Source organism: Crocuta crocuta, unplaced genomic scaffold, assembly GCF_008692635.1.
Source record: "Crocuta crocuta isolate KB4526 unplaced genomic scaffold, BGI_CrCroc_1.0 scaffold77, whole genome shotgun sequence".
In the NCBI taxonomy this organism is placed as follows: Eukaryota; Metazoa; Chordata; class Mammalia; order Carnivora; family Hyaenidae; genus Crocuta; species Crocuta crocuta.
Window position 1 is genome coordinate 6,119,520 of NW_027532172.1, and position 17,058 is coordinate 6,136,577.

The 17,058-nt window shown below is 45.9% G+C and overlaps 1 protein-coding gene across 3 annotated transcripts in view; it reads left to right on the top strand.

The window, feature by feature from the left end:
* ARIH2 (ariadne RBR E3 ubiquitin protein ligase 2) overlaps window positions 1-13,841 on the top strand; it is a 50,116-nt gene extending 36,275 nt beyond the window's left edge. For all 3 annotated transcript variants that reach the window (XM_077777264.1, XM_077777265.1, XM_077777266.1), the window contains 12 exons: window positions 392-455; window positions 2,472-2,622; window positions 3,678-3,799; window positions 5,246-5,355; window positions 7,004-7,121; window positions 8,134-8,184; window positions 8,275-8,296; window positions 10,200-10,351; window positions 10,945-11,088; window positions 11,705-11,773; window positions 13,068-13,151; window positions 13,370-13,841. In XM_077777264.1, the coding sequence (XP_077633390.1) occupies window positions 392-455; window positions 2,472-2,622; window positions 3,678-3,799; window positions 5,246-5,355; window positions 7,004-7,121; window positions 8,134-8,184; window positions 8,275-8,296; window positions 10,200-10,351; window positions 10,945-11,088; window positions 11,705-11,773; window positions 13,068-13,151; window positions 13,370-13,441 (1,159 nt within the window). In that variant the 3' untranslated portion in view covers window positions 13,442-13,841. The remainder of the gene's footprint in view (window positions 1-391; window positions 456-2,471; window positions 2,623-3,677; window positions 3,800-5,245; window positions 5,356-7,003; window positions 7,122-8,133; window positions 8,185-8,274; window positions 8,297-10,199; window positions 10,352-10,944; window positions 11,089-11,704; window positions 11,774-13,067; window positions 13,152-13,369) is intronic.
* Window positions 13,842-17,058: the final 3,217 nt, after the last annotated feature.

The window sequence follows — 17,058 nt, forward strand, 5'->3', positions numbered from 1 at the left end:
TCTCTCTGACCCTCCCCTGTTCTCTCTCTCTCTCTCAGAAATAAATAAAACATTTTAAAAAACTTAAAAAATAAAATTAAAAAAAAAGATTTTAATTATATTTCCAGAAAGGGATTGAAAACAGATACAGTATTTCACAAGTACTTTTCTTGCAGTTTGGTATCTTTGAAGCCTGGTTATTATTCTTATACCAATTGAGAACTAAAAAAATTGAAAGAGGAAAAAGTATTTATACTAATGGAAAAGGAAGCTTGGTTCTGTCAGACAGTAATTAGAGACAAAGACACTTTAGTGCAACTGTAGCACATGTTGGTGTCTTCTGATTTTGTTCAGAGGTTAAAATGTTTGTCTTCCTTTCTGATTCCCTTTATTTCTGCTTTTTGTTTTTTAGATACAAGTCTAATTCTGCTCAGCTGCTTGTTGAGGCTCGAGTTCAGCCCAGTCCCTCGAAACATGTGAGTGTCTCCCACTTGAGCAAGGCTTCTCCTGACACACATGGCTCTTGCTGTGGCTTATGGTGTTACTGAGAACCATCTTGCTTTGTTTCTAGTACAGCATGCCTGAGATTTTTGTTCCAACATGGGTCTAAATCTTCCATTTCCATTATAGTTTGAGGAGTTTCCTCATGGGTGAAGAATAAATCCTTGCCAGTCCTGTGGCCCTCTCCAGCCTCACCTTGCTCTTTATACTTACACACAGCCTGCATTCCATTCCTGCTGGGTTCCTTGGTGTTCCCAAGCTTATTGCATACCTCTTTGACTCTGCTTATGTTATCCCTCACCTGGAATGTCCAGACCCTGTCCCTATCTTTGCCTGTGGGAGTGGAACTCATCTTTAAAGACCAAAATTGAGCTGTCTCTCACAAAGCCTGTCTCCTGTGATCTCTCCTCTCCAAACTCCTCTAGTTATGTCTTGAAGTCTTTGCATGTGTGATATAATGACTCACTCATCCTTTCAGCCCCCCTGCCACACTGTGTGTGCTTTAAGGATAGGAACTATATCTTACAGTGCATAGCAATTTCCTGTGTATTTGAGTGTTCACAAACATTTGTCAAATAAATAAGGGCCATGTTGGAAACACTTTTTTTTTTTAATGCGTAGTTTTAACAGAGAGAGAGAGAGACAGAGCATGAACAGGGAAGGGTCAGAGAGAGAGGGAGATACAGAATCTGAAGCAGGCTCCAGCCTCTGAGCTGTCAGCACAGAGCCTGATGTGGGGCTCGAACTCGCTAAACATGAGATCATGACCTGAGCCAAGTCAGACACTTAATTGACTGAGCCACCCTGGTGCCCCAAGGAAACACTCTTTAAGAGGGAGAATCAGGGCTCAAAATACCACTTTGGTAGCTCTTAGGAGAAAATTTTCTTTTCTTTTCTTTTCTTTTTTAAATTTTTTTTTTATTTATTTCTAGGAGAGAGAGAGAGAGACAGCGTGAGCAGGAGAGGGTCAGAGAGAGAGGGAGTCACAGACTGAAACAGGCTGCAGGCTCTGAGCTGGCAGTCAGCACAGAGCCCGACGCGGGGCCCGAACCCACGAACCGCGAGATCATGACCTAAGCGAAAGTCGGACGCTTAACCGACTAAGCCACCCAGGCGCCCCATTAGGAGAAAATTTTCAAGAGCATACTGAATAAACATGAGAATACAGTCTTTTTCTTCAAATTGTTTTTGTATTCCCAGTGAGCTAAGAAGAACCTAATGTAAATCCACAGTGGACTTTTCCATCAGTTTGTAGCTTGGGTCAGGAGTCCTCACATTGTCTTTGTCTGCCAGTTTGTGTAGCATGGCATGGATTCTGGAGTTCAAGCTTTGCAGTTATTTGCCCACATCCTGGAAAGTTCCTTTCCTAGGAGGAGCCTTCCTCATCCCTCTAAATTAATTGTACATGACATCCCTACAGTGTGTTAAGGATGAATTGTGACTTAGTAAAAATGGTAATATTTTCTGTTTTGGGCATTAATAATGGGGAAACCACTGTCTTTGACAAGTAGACTTGCAATAGGGCTGTTAGAAGCTTTACACACTCAGCTCAGCCTCTAAGAGCCTCTGTAGTACTCATTGAGAGACAGCTCTGTGCATTGAATGAGGCAGTTTATAAAAGAACCCAGTAGCCTCTAAAAGCAGAAGTTGAACTGAATGACCTCTAAGGACCTTGGCAATTTGGAAATCCTGAGCTTTTCGGCCCGACATTACAAATTACTGTAAGTTCTCCTTTCAGCCTTCTTCTGCCTCTCTGAATCCTAGAGATTGTCCAAGCCCAGCTCAGGTGCCACCTCCTTTAGGAAGTCTTCCTCATCTATGCTTTCTGTTCAGAACTCTTGGGACCCACAGAGCCCACATGTTGCAGTGGAGCTCTAACACCTGATATAGGGTCAGTATCGCTTCCCAACCACCTAGCTGCATGAGGCACCCCTGGGGCCTCCCAGGCTCTAGAGGCTCCTCTTTACTCATTCTGTTCCACCTCTCCACAGGTTCCCACAGCCCACCCCCCTCACCACTGCGCAGTGTGTATGCAGTTTGTGCGGAAGGAAAACCTACTTTCTCTGGCCTGTCAGCACCAGTTTTGCCGTAGCTGCTGGGAGCAGCACTGCTCAGTACTTGTCAAGGACGGCGTGGGTGTGGGTGAGTTTGCCACAGAATTTGTAAAAGGCTAGCCTGAAGTATTTATCTTCCAACTCTGCCGCTTTAGGTACTCAGGTCAACTGCATGTTTTCCTCTGACCCTGATTGAGGTTTTTATTGTCAGAACCATTGTTTTCCATTTCCAAACACATCAGGTTGAACAGTGGCAAGGTTTTTCTCAGTCCTGAGCAAAATGAGATGATTAAGACTACTGTTTGGGCATACATGTAAACATTTGTGTGAACTGTCCTTTAAGCTGCCCACCCTATCTTGATAGCCCAAATGGCAGCCATAACTCAGAAACACTCAGACATTGCTGCTATCTAGGTAACATAACACAATTCAGATTTGGTGATTGGTTCTAGGATTTGCATACTGTATTTGTTACAGTATGACTTGATATCGGATCTAAATTAGCATCATGTTAATGATGTCTGCAGAATCTCATTGTGTTGGGTGGAAATCATTTACACATAATATTAAACATCACAAAATGAAATTGTTAGCCAAGAACCCTATAGGATTTTTTTTTAATGTTTTTTCTTGAGAGAGCAAGCACTTGTACGTGATTGGAGGAGGGGCAGAGAGAGGAAACAGAGGATCCAAAGTGGGCTCAAACTCGCAAACTGAGATCATGACCTGAGCCAAAGTCAGACGCTTAACTTGGGCATCCATCACCACCGTTTTTTTTCTTTTTTAATTAAACTCTGTGCCCAGTTGGGGCTTTAACTGAAGTCCTCGAGATCAAGAGTAGCATGCCTTACCATCTGAGCCAGCCAGGTGCCTGAAGAACTGTATAGGATTTTTTTAGATGATACTGCTTTTTTGGTGGTGCTATTTGTGATACATATGTAATTTCAGAGAAGTTTTAGTTGCATCACTGCAAATATATTAATTTCTCTCTCTCGTTCTCTTTTTTTTTTTTTTTAATGCATTCCATGGCTTCAAGGGTTTCTTATATGGAATCTGAATTTGTTGGTCGAACTAATTGGGGAAATACATTTTTGTTGTGTCTTCTGCAATGCAATTGTCCATCGTGTTGCCTTTGTTCAACAGGAGTTTCTTGCATGGCTCAGGACTGCCCACTCCGAACACCAGAGGACTTTGTGTTTCCATTGCTGCCCAATGAAGAATTGAGAGATAAATACAGGCGCTACCTCTTTAGGGACTATGTGGAGGTATGACTAGCCCCTGTTGTTGCTCCTCTGTCTTCCTGGGCCTACTTCCCATCCATTCTCATCACACTTACTTTGTAGACTAAGCTGCCATTAGGTGCTGTATTTTTTTTTTTTTTTTCAATATTTCTTTTTCTTTTGAGAGACAGAACATGAGCGGGGGAAAGAGCAGAGAGAGAGGGAAACAAAGAATCCGAAGCAGGTTCCGGCTCTGAGCTGTCAGCACAGAGCCCGATGCAGGGCTCAAAGTCAAGAGATCGTGAACTGAGCCAAAGTTGGATGCTTAATTGACTGAGCTATCCAGGTGCCCCCTTACTTGGTGTAATTTGAAGAAAGAGCTCCATGGCTTTTTTTAAAAGTTTAGAAACCACTAAAGTGATAGTGAAGAACATAGGCCCTGGAGTCAGACTGACAATAACATGAATCCCAGGTCTCTTCCTTCCTCGCTGTATAGCCTTCGACCCATAATTTTACCTCTCTGAGCCTTGATTTTCTCTGGTAGAATGGTCAGGCACATTCACCTTCTACCCAGGTGCTTAACAAGCTACTGTATGTATGTCACGGAATGAACATGAGTCATGGAGATCTCAGGAATTGCTCTTGAATTTAGTTCCCTGTGTGATTTAGCATAGAGAAGGGGTATTGCTTCTTGTGCAATTTAAAAACTTGTCCAGGATTCCAGTGTTTGGAGTCCATCCCCTCCATTGGGCTTCCAGTTCAGGCTTGCTGCTTCTATGCAGCATGGTTTTCATCTTTGTCTTTTGTGCCTGAGCTTACTGGATTGACTAGTGATCTAGGTCTTCTCATGCACATGCTGCAGGATAAACAGTGCCTTGTTCCTTGTGCTGTTTGCTGCCTTTGGTACATGCGTGAAGGTCATTGAGCCTTTCAGAGTTTTTGTTTTTAGGTAAAATTGGTGTGTAATGTAATAATTCAATATTTTATATGTTACAAAGTGGTCACCACAGTAAGTCTAGTTACCATCCGTCACCATATAATTGACCCCCTTCACCCATTGCACCCATCCCATTACTCTCTTCCCCTTTTTGTTTTATTCCTTTTTTTTAGGTTTTGCAGATAAGTGAAATTATATGGTATTTGTCTTTCTCTGTCTTCTATCACTTAGTATTTTACCTTCAAATGCACCACTGATTGGGCTCTGTTTCTTTCCAGACCTGGTGCCTGTGCCCTTTCATCTCATAGACACAATTCTTTATTCCATTTTATAATCTAGCCTTAGGTCATTCTATTGATTTGCTACCTAGTTTTAGCTAAACGTTATAGGTCTTCAGTTTCTATCTAATGCTGTTCTTTATGGCATCCTTTCTGAATTCCTTTGATAGAAGTCATCAGCTGGAAGAACAGAACGTGTTTGAGCTCTCAGGGAGGTCTGATTTGGAAGCAGTGACTAGGGGATGTCCTCATTGTTTCCCTTTGGTGTGTTCACAGAGTCATTATCAGCTCCAGCTGTGCCCTGGTGCAGACTGCCCCATGGTTATTCGGGTACAGGAGCCTAGAGCTCGCCGAGTACAGTGCAATCGGTGCAACGAGGTCTTCTGGTAAGAGTGAGTGTGGGTGCTGAGCAGCCCTGGGATCCTGCCTTATCCTCCTCCAAAGCACCACTGCTGTTGCTGTGGGTGAGGGTGGGACTGGGAAAAACAGCGTCTTTGAGCCTAAACAGTGGCTCTGTTCAAGTGGGCAGAATGTGTACCCAGCATCTCACGTTCCATGGGATATTTGACAATGCTCAGTCTGGAGACAAAAAGGCAGCACAGATTTTTGGAGACTGTGCTATGGTTTATGTTGCTAAGACTCATGGCACAGAGATTGTGTCTATGTGTGTATTTGCCTGCATAGATCATCTCATATCCCAAATCCCTATATTTGAAAGCAACAGCCTTAAGCATTTGAATCTTTCTTCATGTTGGCGCCTGTGTAGGCTAATTTTATAACACTGTAATTCATAAAAGTAGTTTACATCTACTTGGGGTTTATTCCATTCAATAGATACAGGAATAGCTAACGTGTACTGAAGGCTTACCATGGGAAAGACACTATTCTCATCACTTTACCTTCATTGTCACAACTCTGTGCAATTTATACTGTTACAGGTATGCTTTTGGGGAAGAAATGGAGGTGTGCAAGGTGATAACAGAGCCATAATTTAGGTCCACATCTGTGTCTGTCCCTAATCATGTCTCCCTGGAAGATTCATGGTAGCACTTCAGAGAAACTACATGGAGAATGTGTGTGTGCCTGTGTTCTTGCCTTTCAAGACATCATTGAGGGAGTTTGTGGTGTACCAGAGGTTAAGAACCAGTAACATAGTTGTTCTCCACCCTTTGTGTCCCTCATTATGAACTTCTTTCTCTGGGGCATTTGTTAGGCTGTTTACCTGAGAGCCTTTACTACCCAAACATAGTGTTGGCTTGGATAAAGGGAAATTTAAAATATAGAACCCTAGCCCAGTGAGTATTGGAGTGTTTTTCTTTTCTTTTTTTTTTTTAATTTTTTTTTTTTAATGTTTTATTTATTTCTAGGAGAGAGAGAGACAGCGTGAGCAGGGGAGGGGCAGAGAGAGAGGGAGTCACAGACTGAAACAGGCTCCAGGCTCTGAGCTGGCAGTCAGCACAGAGCCCGACGCGGGGCCCGAACCCACGAACCGCGAGATCATGACCTAAGCGAAAGTCGGACGCTTAACCGACTAAGCCACCCAGGCGCCCCTTTCTTTTCTAATTCTAAGTTTCAGACATTGTCAGATGAATGCAGACAGCACACGTTCTGGCAGATATGCGTACTGTGCACACCTGGCTGGGAGCTAAGTCAAGGCTTTCAGAAAGTGGATTTCAGTTCTGCCTGAGGTCTGAGTTGAGTTATCTGTCTCAGAGCACCTTACCATGCCCTCTGAGTGAACTCTGAATTTGACATCCTTTCAGAGAGGGTTGACCCCACACAAGATACTTAAGACAGAAGCGTTTTTATTTGGGTATATTGAGAGTATATCTTCGAAGTGCTTAGATTGAAGAGAAATACATATGGTATTTAAGTGTAATTCTGGGTAAGTAAAGATCCCAAAGGCCTTGAGAGGTAATTTTACTTATTTGAAAAGCTCTAATTCAGTATCTCTTGGCTTGGACAGAAGGAAAATTGAAAACATAAGACCCTGACCTAACAATTATTTGAATGTTTTTCTTTTTTGGTTTTAAGTTTCAAGTGTCGTCAGATGTATCACGCCCCCACAGACTGCGCCACAATCCGGAAATGGCTCACGAAATGTGCAGATGACTCCGAAACAGCTAACTACATTAGTGCTCACACTAAAGATGTAAGGACTGTATCTTACCTGTCATGGATCTGCCCTCCTTAATGCTGCCTAGGGCCTCGCCTGGGAGGCTGGCCTTTTGAGAGCGGAACACTCAGGACCCCAGGGCCCTTGCTGAAGGCTGCAGACCCTTGCCCAGACTTGGCAGAGTTGGCAGCGGATTATCATAGTATGCTATGATTTTAATTGGCTGCATTTATTTTAATAAAATGCTGACCTACCTGGAAAAGTTTGACCCATAGGGGAACTAATTAGAAGAAAACCAGATTTTTTTAATGCCTCCCAGGTTTTAACAGCCCTGGGTGGGAGGTGGTTGATTAGCAACATGTAATAAAGACTGAGGCTCTCATGCAAGCCTGGGCATGCCCAGTTTTCATTCTGAAACTTCCCATGGGAAAGCATGGCCCTCAGCCTCTTGAATCCTGGGTGACTTGGCACCTACCCTATGCCAGTCATATGCTGAGTTGCTGCACTCACAACGCAGTTATGACTGTGACATTAAACATAGCTTCATGGCAGAGCAGAGCATCAGACTGGTCTCTGCATTACTGCCTATATGTGGCATCTCTCAAATGAGAGCAAGCGAGCTTTAAGGGTTGTTTCCTTGCCCTCTTTTGGTTTCCTTGCCCTCTTTTGGAGGTGGAAATCCAAGCAAGCTGACCAGGACTCGGTCCGGTGTGGTAGCTCTTGTGCTCCTTGGCATTCTTCCCAAGCAGGAAGGCTTTGTGCTGACTCAGCTTGTGCTTAATCTGAGCAGCCTCGTGGCAGAGACAGATGGTGGAAGATTTAGTGGGGCTCAGCCGGTGCTTGGAGTATTTCAGAGCCAAACATGCTGACCTCATTTCCTTGAATTGCTGTTCCAGCCTCAGCGACCCGCCATATTTAAGTGAGATGGTCCTCCCCAGAAGGGCTCACACGATGAGCTACTGGGCATGGGTGCCAGGAGCTTTGTGTAATTTGTCTTAGAACCGGCCTGGTGGTGCGTGAGCTTAACGGCGCCCTTCTGTCTCCTCAGTGTCCCAAGTGTAACATCTGCATTGAGAAGAATGGAGGCTGCAATCATATGGTGAGCAGAAGCCTGTACCCTTTGCATATGTGCCATGGAGCCTTTGGTCAACGTGCCCTTAACATGTTTTCTTCTGTTTCCCTCTGACAGCAATGCTCCAAGTGTAAACACGGTGAGTCCCAGGTGTGGTGCACAAGGCCCAGTGGCATAGTCTTGTGCACGGGTCTCCAGTGCTTGTTTAATAATGAGTGCTTTTGTAGTAAAGTGACAAAACAAAGGGCACCCTTAGTCACTTACAATAACCAACCCAAAGCAGCTCTTGATTTTTGATTTATTACTTTCTGGTGCCTCTTATAATCCTGCTGCCATCTCGCATATCTAGTCAGAAGTGAAGTTTGGGATGACTCTTAGACCCTCATGATTCTCAGTCATCCAAGAAGATTTCAGGGTGTTCTTTTTATTTTTGACAAGACAGGTAAGTAGCCTGGGGCTTATCTGTGCTACCTTACAGATACCTTTTAGAGCAGCTATTTTATTGGAAGGAGTAACATAATAGTCTCCCTTCGAGGTTTCATAAAGTTTCTACAAGGTCTTTTGATTTGGCCTTTCAGATCTCCTTTGTCTACCGGAAGTAGCTTTCATAGAACCTGTTGGTTTTGCTTTCCTTCCTGCAAGATCAAATAAATAAAATTCCTTCAAGTAGAAAGTACGTCCACCCAAGTCTACACAGCAGCTTTGATGCTGACCAGGGGAGCCTGAAGGTTTCTCTTTGTAAGGGTCCCATCTAATGCTATTTGTGTGTTTTTCCAGGAGCCCACTGTAATCAGAGTGGACATGGCAAGGTATTAGAAGGGAATAGTCAATGAAGTATAGAATGAAGATAGACCACGGGTAGTGGCATATTTCCTCAGTGATATCCCACCCTGTGCATTTGAGTGAGAGGGACATGTATCATCTACTTTGTTAGAACAGTGCATAAGACATACATACGGTTTAGAGAGAAATGACAAAGTGAACACCCCATCACATTCCTCGTACCCAAGAAGTCCCCTGTGTGTGTCCCTTCCCATAAGACGTCTCCCCATCCCTTGCCACCCAGAGTTAGCTACCATCCTTTGCTTTGCTGTATAATTCTACTGCCTATACAGGCAACCCTGAGCAAGGTAGAGGTATTTACGTCCATAGCAAGCACAACCTAGCTGATTAAGGGGATCACAGTTTTGCTGCTATTTGACAAGGGCTTCCAGGAGGAGGGAAGGGAACAACCTCTGGGTCTCTGGGTTTGGTTTTGGCTCCTCCACGTTTTATAAGAGGTCTTCTGGGTAAGTCAGTGAGCCAACTAGAATCCTGGGAAACAGGGTTTACCCATTGTCTGTGTCTTTGGCAGAGATAGGATAGAAGACACAGGATATAGATCAGGTTCTCGCCATGTGACAGAACTGTGGTTGGCTCCTCTCCAATGAGACGGTAATCATTGGATGTATAGTGGATCTTTATTTTTCCCCCTTTGCTTCCTAGTGTAGAAGCAGACTCATAATTCTGAGTATGAACTATTGGGTAGCTGTTGGTTTTCTAGAACTGTTCTTTTTTTAAAAATGACAAAATAGGGCAAGGCCTTTATTGCCAGCTTCATGTACAAAATCTTAGGACAGGTGTCGTGAGGGTGGAGGTAGTTAGGAGGGCAAATGTGTGTTCTGGACGAACAGGTGGGCCTCATTGGACAAGTTTCTGCTTCTCTCAGTGACATTGACACAGCACACCAGTGGTCTTGTACAGTCAGCATCTATCTGTGTTGGTTAAAAAGGCACAAAGCTTATGTACTCACGGGACTGAGAGGTTCTGCTGGCTACTGTTCATATCATCGAGGAAAAGCTACAGGGACAGTGGGATGTGACAAGGAGGAGAGGTGCACATTCCTTCTGGAAAGAGGCACCCTTAGTAAGTTCCTGTCAGGTGACAACTCCACACCACTCGCATCACAGGATCTGTCTGTCCCACTGCTTTTCCTGTGCCTTTGGAGGAATGTGGGCTTCTCTTGTAGGTATTATAAATGCCTCTTTCTCCATCCTTCACAGACTTCTGCTGGATGTGTCTAGGAGATTGGAAGACCCACGGCAGCGAGTACTATGAATGCAGTCGGTACAAGGAGAACCCTGACATTGTCAACCAGAGCCAGCAAGCCCAGGCCAGGGAGGCCCTTAAGAAGTACTTGTTTTACTTTGAGAGGGTAGGCATCTTCTGCAACTGCTCCTCAAGGGTAGGCTTTTTCCAATTGGCCTTCTGAGGTAGAATTCCCAGTGACTGATGTGCTAGTATGTGCACACAGAATTCAGGGAGTGGAGCTCCTGCAGTGGACCTGAGTGATGTCTCCATAAATGTGGCTTTCAGGTTCCAGAGGGCAGCCAGGACCAACAAGCTCTTTGAATGACGGCAAAGGACAGTGAGGGGGCCATCAGTCTTTTCCATCCTCTACCATCGTCAGATTTAGAGGGCAGTTCCTCCCAGGAAGACCCTTCAGAAGTCCACTGAGCATGGTGCATTTGGTTTCTAAGCACAGTAGACCAGTGGGTGGTACCTAGCCTTATTTAGTCCTCAGAGCTGGAGCCTTAATGCCCTAGAGGGTAGGGTGATCTGGCGGGCAGACAGGGGCTCTGTACAGGCTCAGTAGTGTGGACTGAAGAAGTCCTCCTCCTGCACTCAAGGAAAGAGAGTCCCCATAAGTTAGATGAAGCTGTGGCCATCCTGTGCCAGCCAGGGTGTCAGCCATTCTTAACTGCTGTGTGGACTTCTGCTCTTTTCTCCTTTCTCTGTACCCTGTAGTGGGAAAACCACAATAAGAGCTTACAGCTAGAGGCGCAGACATACCAGCGGATTCATGAGAAGATTCAGGAGAGGGTCATGAATAATCTGGGGACATGGATCGACTGGCAGTACCTACAGAATGCTGCCAAGCTCTTGGCCAAGGTGTGTACCACCTCACTCTTCTTATCCCTGGTCCAGCGCCTGTCCCTGTCAGGCCCAGACCTCTGAGGATGGGAGACATTGTGTGGGGCAAGGGAGTGCAGCACTTGGTACCGTCTGCTGTACAGTCTGCTTATGGGCCCACGTTTCCTTGGGCTGTGTCCACTGAGGACCCAGCCTGCTGTAGGCAGCAGAGGGCATTTCCAAGAAGAAAATTCTATTGCTGCTACCCCAGGGACGTACCTGTGAGCCCTTTTCTAGTTCTCCTTAGGGAGAGGTCGAGCCCTTTTCTACTTTTGTCCCATCCATGCATCACTCAGAGGGAGCAAAGAGATTGTGTGTGTGGACTCTGATGTCCGACTCGAGGGAAGAGCCATTGAGGCAGCTGCTGGTAATAAATCCCAGTTTGAAAAAGGAACTGTTGGTGTTCTCTGGCCATTTTTGTTTCAGCTTTTCCCGTGTTATCCCCCAGTTCATCCGTGATTTAGCTTGGCCTCATTTCTTTTGGACCCATACCTATAGGGCCAGGCTAACTCGCATAGTAGGGTAAGAATTGTGGGAGCTGCCTGAGATGCATGTGGGTTAGGTTCACAGGTACCTTCTCTCTCTCCTGTTGCAGTGCCGATATACCCTGCAGTACACTTACCCCTACGCGTACTACATGGAGTCTGGACCCAGGAAGAAACTGGTAAGGCCAGGCAGTCCTCTGCTCTGCCCTCTTAGCTTCATAGATGCCCTTGTCGACCAGCACTTTCTAGGAGAGTGGGCACCAGACCCTGGCTATTGGGAGGGCAGAACAAAACTGTCATTTTCAAAAAATATTTAATCTATTTATTTGTTTATATCCAAGTTAGTGCAATATAGTGCAATAATGATTTCAGGAGTAGATTCCAGTGATTCATCCCCTAAAAACTGTCATTTTTTTTTAAGCTCGTTCTCCTCTAGGCATCTCTAAATAGGCATTCTGTGTAATAGGAAGATAGATATGTCAAAGCCCCTGAACGGCTGTATTTCTATTTTTTTAATGTGTTGTTGTTTTGTTTTTTCTGAGAGAGAGAGAGAGAGAGAGAGAGAGACAGCGTGAGCAGGGGAGAGTGAGAGAGAGGGAGATCCAGAATCCAAAACAGCCTCCAGGCTCTGAGCTAGCTGTCAGCACAGAGCCCAACACAGGGCTTGAACCCATGAACTGTGAGATCATAACCTGAGCCGAAGCCGGACGCTTAACCGACTAAGTTCTGTGGCCACTTGGAAGGCCAGCATCCTTGCACAGGACGATGTCCAGCATGCATGTCCCTAAATTATAGTGGACTCTTTTCCATCTTTGTTTAATTCTATATCTTAGATGTGGGTTGTTTCCCCTAATTATAAAGTAAATGACAATTATTTAAATGTTGAAAAACATAGAAAAACATTTGCATCATCCATAATCCCACCAGAAAGAAATGGCCACTGTTAGCATTTTTCAACCTTTTAAAATTATTTTATCTATTTAATGTTAATTATGTATGTCACATTCTATTGTTATAACTGCTTATTGTTGCAGCTGTCATTATTTACCAGGCTTATAAATACCAGTTTTAATAATATTTGAGTCAGATGGTTTGACTATTTTTAAGACTTGATTTGGAGAAGAGCTGGAAAGCTGAAAGACTCTGAATGCCATGTCTGTGAAAATCCATTGTGACTTGGTTTTGTAGCATCTGTTTCCCTGTATATTGGGAGCATTCTTTTCAGTGGCTTAAATTCTCCCCCTTTCTTTTGGGGTGGAGGGAGAATGTGCATTGCCACTTGGCTGTGCTTCTCAGGTAGCCTTTTGATCGGGTTCTGGCTCTGGCTCCAGGAACTAGCTTTACTCACTGAGGACAGTGTCAGGGTTGTCGGTAGCTCTTGCGAGCCTGAGGTGCTGCATCTGCCCCTCCATCTGCAGGCCCTGCCCTGGCTGCAGCCCCTCCCCTTTTGACCCTCCTGCTCTGCCCATACAGTTTGAATACCAGCAGGCTCAGCTGGAGGCTGAGATCGAAAACCTGTCATGGAAAGTGGAGCGCGCAGACAGCTATGACAGAGGGGTAAGTGCTGCCCTCTTCTCAGTCCCTCTGTTGCAGGCCAGGAGGACTGGTCTGTAAAACTGACAGGGTTGTTAGCATACAGCTCAGAAGCAGCGGCTAAGAAGGGTGGGGAGGGCCGTGCCTTTGAGTCCTTGTAGCCCCTGACACAGTGGACGTGGCTTTGGCTGCTCCCTGCGCAGGACGGGCTGTGTGAGCACCATCTTGCTTCCCTGCTGCAGGACTTAGAGAACCAGATGCACATAGCAGAGCAGCGGAGGAGAACCCTGCTGAAGGATTTCCATGACACCTAGGTGGGACAAGGGCATGCCAGAGTGCGGAAGATGTGGCCGCGAGGCCTCCCGGCTGCCGCTGCATGCTGCAGGCTCTGCCTTTCACAACCCCAGGCAACAGCCAGGGCCCCGCTCCTGAGAGACACTGGCCGCACACCTCTTAGTCCACTTCCGTTTTCTTCTCCTCTTTTTGCTTTTTGTTTTTACCAGGGTAGAGGCCATGTTGAATTGGCCTCTTTTCAGGACTTTTAATTCCCCCTGGATGGTTGTTGGGAGGGAGGGAAAGTTTTTTCTGAATGACTATTAATAGTACTAGATCATTACAACTTATGTAATTTTCAAAGGTTGTATAATTATAAAAAAAAAAACATAGAATTACACAAAACCCTTTTTAAAAATAAATTGGCAATGGAGTGTTTTACCCTCTAGCTATTTTACTTAGAATGCAACATGTACTGCCTCCCCCCCTGCCTCAGAAGGTCTACTGCAAGAGGGCCCCAGGGTGGTCTCTGTTTTCCAGATTCTCGTGTTTGGCCACAGCAGGTGTCCCAAGGGAAGAGTGTGGGTGACAGATGGTGGGGAATGGAGTTGGCCTATGTAATGGCTCTATGAATGGAGCACAGAGAATCACATCATGCCTCCTGCCTGGTCCTTAGAGACCTTTTAGTGGTCTGGTGCACCTGCCTCACCTTGCAGTGAGGAGATAATACAAAAAAGGGCCTTGTCACAGGGTATCATTGTCTGATGGCACTGTGTGTCTGTGGGCCCATCTTTCTTCCAGGTTTACCTGGGTCTGGCTACTAAGGCCAGAGCCCACAGCAGAGCATAGGTGATCTTGTAGCTCTCCAGACCAGGGATTTGAATTCAGCACAGTGTTTCATTTGTCTCCTAAAGATAGAGATCTACTTTTAAAGGGAATTATCCCCCAGATAAATTTGTTTTACCTTGGTTCCTTCTTTTGTGCCATTATTCCGGTGGTGTAACTAACCAGGTTCACAGATGGCCGTCCATAACCTGACACTGTTCTGCTACACTGTTCTCTGGTGAACTTCAGGGTCAGAGGTCGCATGGCCCTCCCAAGGGCACTGGTCTTCCTGCCTCAGGAGCCTTGCTTTTTATGTTATCTGGAGTGTGTTCTGTGGCTGCTCTGGAGGGTTGGATGCTCTCCCACTTGCCTGGGTCCAGCTGTTGGAGGACACCATCTCTGGGGTCTGGAAGTCTGAGGCCAGGAGAGTCCTTGGTTTGTGGTCTCAGCTATGATGCTAGAAGGGCTGGCCAGGGGAGAAGGCCAGCTTTTGCACAGTTGAGTGCAAAGGAACAGGTGGTTTGCCTGGTGTCCTCCCTGTCCTGAGCTTGGTCCTGTGGGCCTTTTAAAAGTTACATCTGTGATGTGACTGCCTCTCTGAGGCTGGCAGAGCTGTCCAAACTCCACAGGGCCTCCTTAACCTCCTAGGAGAGTTGCTTGGGAGATCTGTGAATATTATATTGGAAGTTCTTTGATATTCAGACATTTTCACCTGGGTCAGCAATTTCCCAGGTACCATGTTGGCTGTAAACTGAATCACTCTTGAAGATAGAAGACAGCTATGACTCTTGGGATCATGGAGTACACAGCTGGCTACAGGCTCCCTCTCTCCCTGCCAGGTCCTGTTTCTTCCTGTCATCTGCAGGGGAGGGACTGTGGGGTGGAGTGGGCAAACAGGGTAGGAGGGCAGCAAATGAGCCGAGAATTGGAACAGTGGGGAGCTCACTGAAGGAGAAGCATGCCTGCTTGCAGGATCTAAGGGTGAGTGTCAATGCTGCATTGACACATGGAAGATCCTGGCCGTCTGGAGCCTTTACCTCTCTACCAAGTCCTTTCCATGTCACCGCCATGGCACAGGACCCGCGTTGCAGCTCTGTGCCTTAAGTCACACCCTGGGCGTCCCTGGGCATTTTTTGGACTGCACGGCTACCACGTAGTGCACTTGTACCCAGCTGTGGCCCCAACCATTGGAGCTGTAGGAGGTTCTGTGCCCACACTGTAGCCCGCAGCCCTTGACCTGTGGAGAGCTTCCTTTTGTGCCCCCAGTAGCTGTCCTTTGCTAACATCATCAGGAAGATGGGAAAGATCAGGCAGAATTTTTCTGCTCTACAAAGGATGGAAGATAAAGGAAGGCACAGTGTTTTCATGAATTTACAATATATCTTTGTTTTCTTCAAAGAAAAAATTGAGGCAATGTCACCTGCTCAATGTTGAGTGGTTTATTCAAAATAAACTGAAAGTTTCTGATTATAAAACTGTGTAGGGTCTTTCTTCCAAGGATCCAAGTAACCTGAGCCAACACCCCAGGGGATTCTGGCCAGTGAGCACCAAATGAATGTCTTCCTGTTGATCAGCTCCCTGTAGAGAGCTGGGAAGAACCCGCTGGCCTCTGTTCTGCTTTCTCTGGCTTTCTGGGGAGAGGGCATCCAGAGGGAGGGGGAATATCGTGGCAGATTTTGCTCTCTTCTCCCTCCCTGAGTTCCAGTCATACACACACACACACACACACACACACACACAGATCCTGGGATTGTGGCAGAGTGCCAGTGGGAATGCCCCCAGCTTCTGCTGAGGCCCTGAGCCCCTCATCCAGAAGACACCCCTCGGGTCCCTGCAAAGCAGATGTGGAAGCCTAGGGTTACACAGTATGGCAGGGGGCTTATGGCTTCACAGGAGCTGTGGGGTTACAAAGAGAGGACTCTAGACAGAAACCCAAGTGTGCGGAGTTTAATCCCAAGGATTGAGGACAGGAAATGGAGTTTGGGTTCTGATCGAGTGGGTCCATGCCTGTGGTGGGAAGAGTGGCAGCAACTTCGGTGATAGCTCGGGGTGACGGCTTCAAAGCTGTGGGCAGCATGCAGAGGGCAGGCAAGGCCAGGGAGGCCCTAGACCCTGCCTGTCTGAACTCCACAGCTGCTCATCCCTGGGCCCCATGCACGGCACTGGGAATACCATGGTGTGCAAAAGATCCATTGGTTCTACCCTCCGAGCCTCCAGAACATGGGAGACACAGATGGAATTGGTCACTATACTACTGGAGATCTTAAAAGAGAACAAGAGAACATAACACTTTTCCACGTAAGTTTCCAGGGGTTCACGCAGCAATCAGCATTGTCTCTGTACTGGCCCTGTTTTTTGTACTGAGGACACAGCTATTGGCCTTGGCTTGTTAGGTCAATTTCTGTCCCCACAAGACAGACTAATGGTGACTGAGCACATAACCCATTTAGTCCTCACATCAGCCCTGTGAGGTAGTTGCTGTCACAGTACACATCACAGAGTTGTTCAGAATGTGAATTTGCTCAAGGTTACCACTCCTATTAAATTAAAAAAATATGTCTGCTGTTAAAAACTTAAAAAATTAAAGTCCAATGTTTGTAATACAGATTAGAACACAGCTCAGTATAAGGCCCAGATTTGACTATCAGCGGTTGAGGTGGGACATCCATCCTCTTAAGGTGAGCCAGCCTGAGCAGTGAAAAACCTTATGGTCCTTTTAAAAATAATACATTTTAAAATGGGGCACCTGGCTAGCTCAGTCTGTAGGGCATGAGATGCTTATCTCAGGGTCATGAGTTCAAGCCCCACATTAGGTGTGGAGTCTACTTTAAAA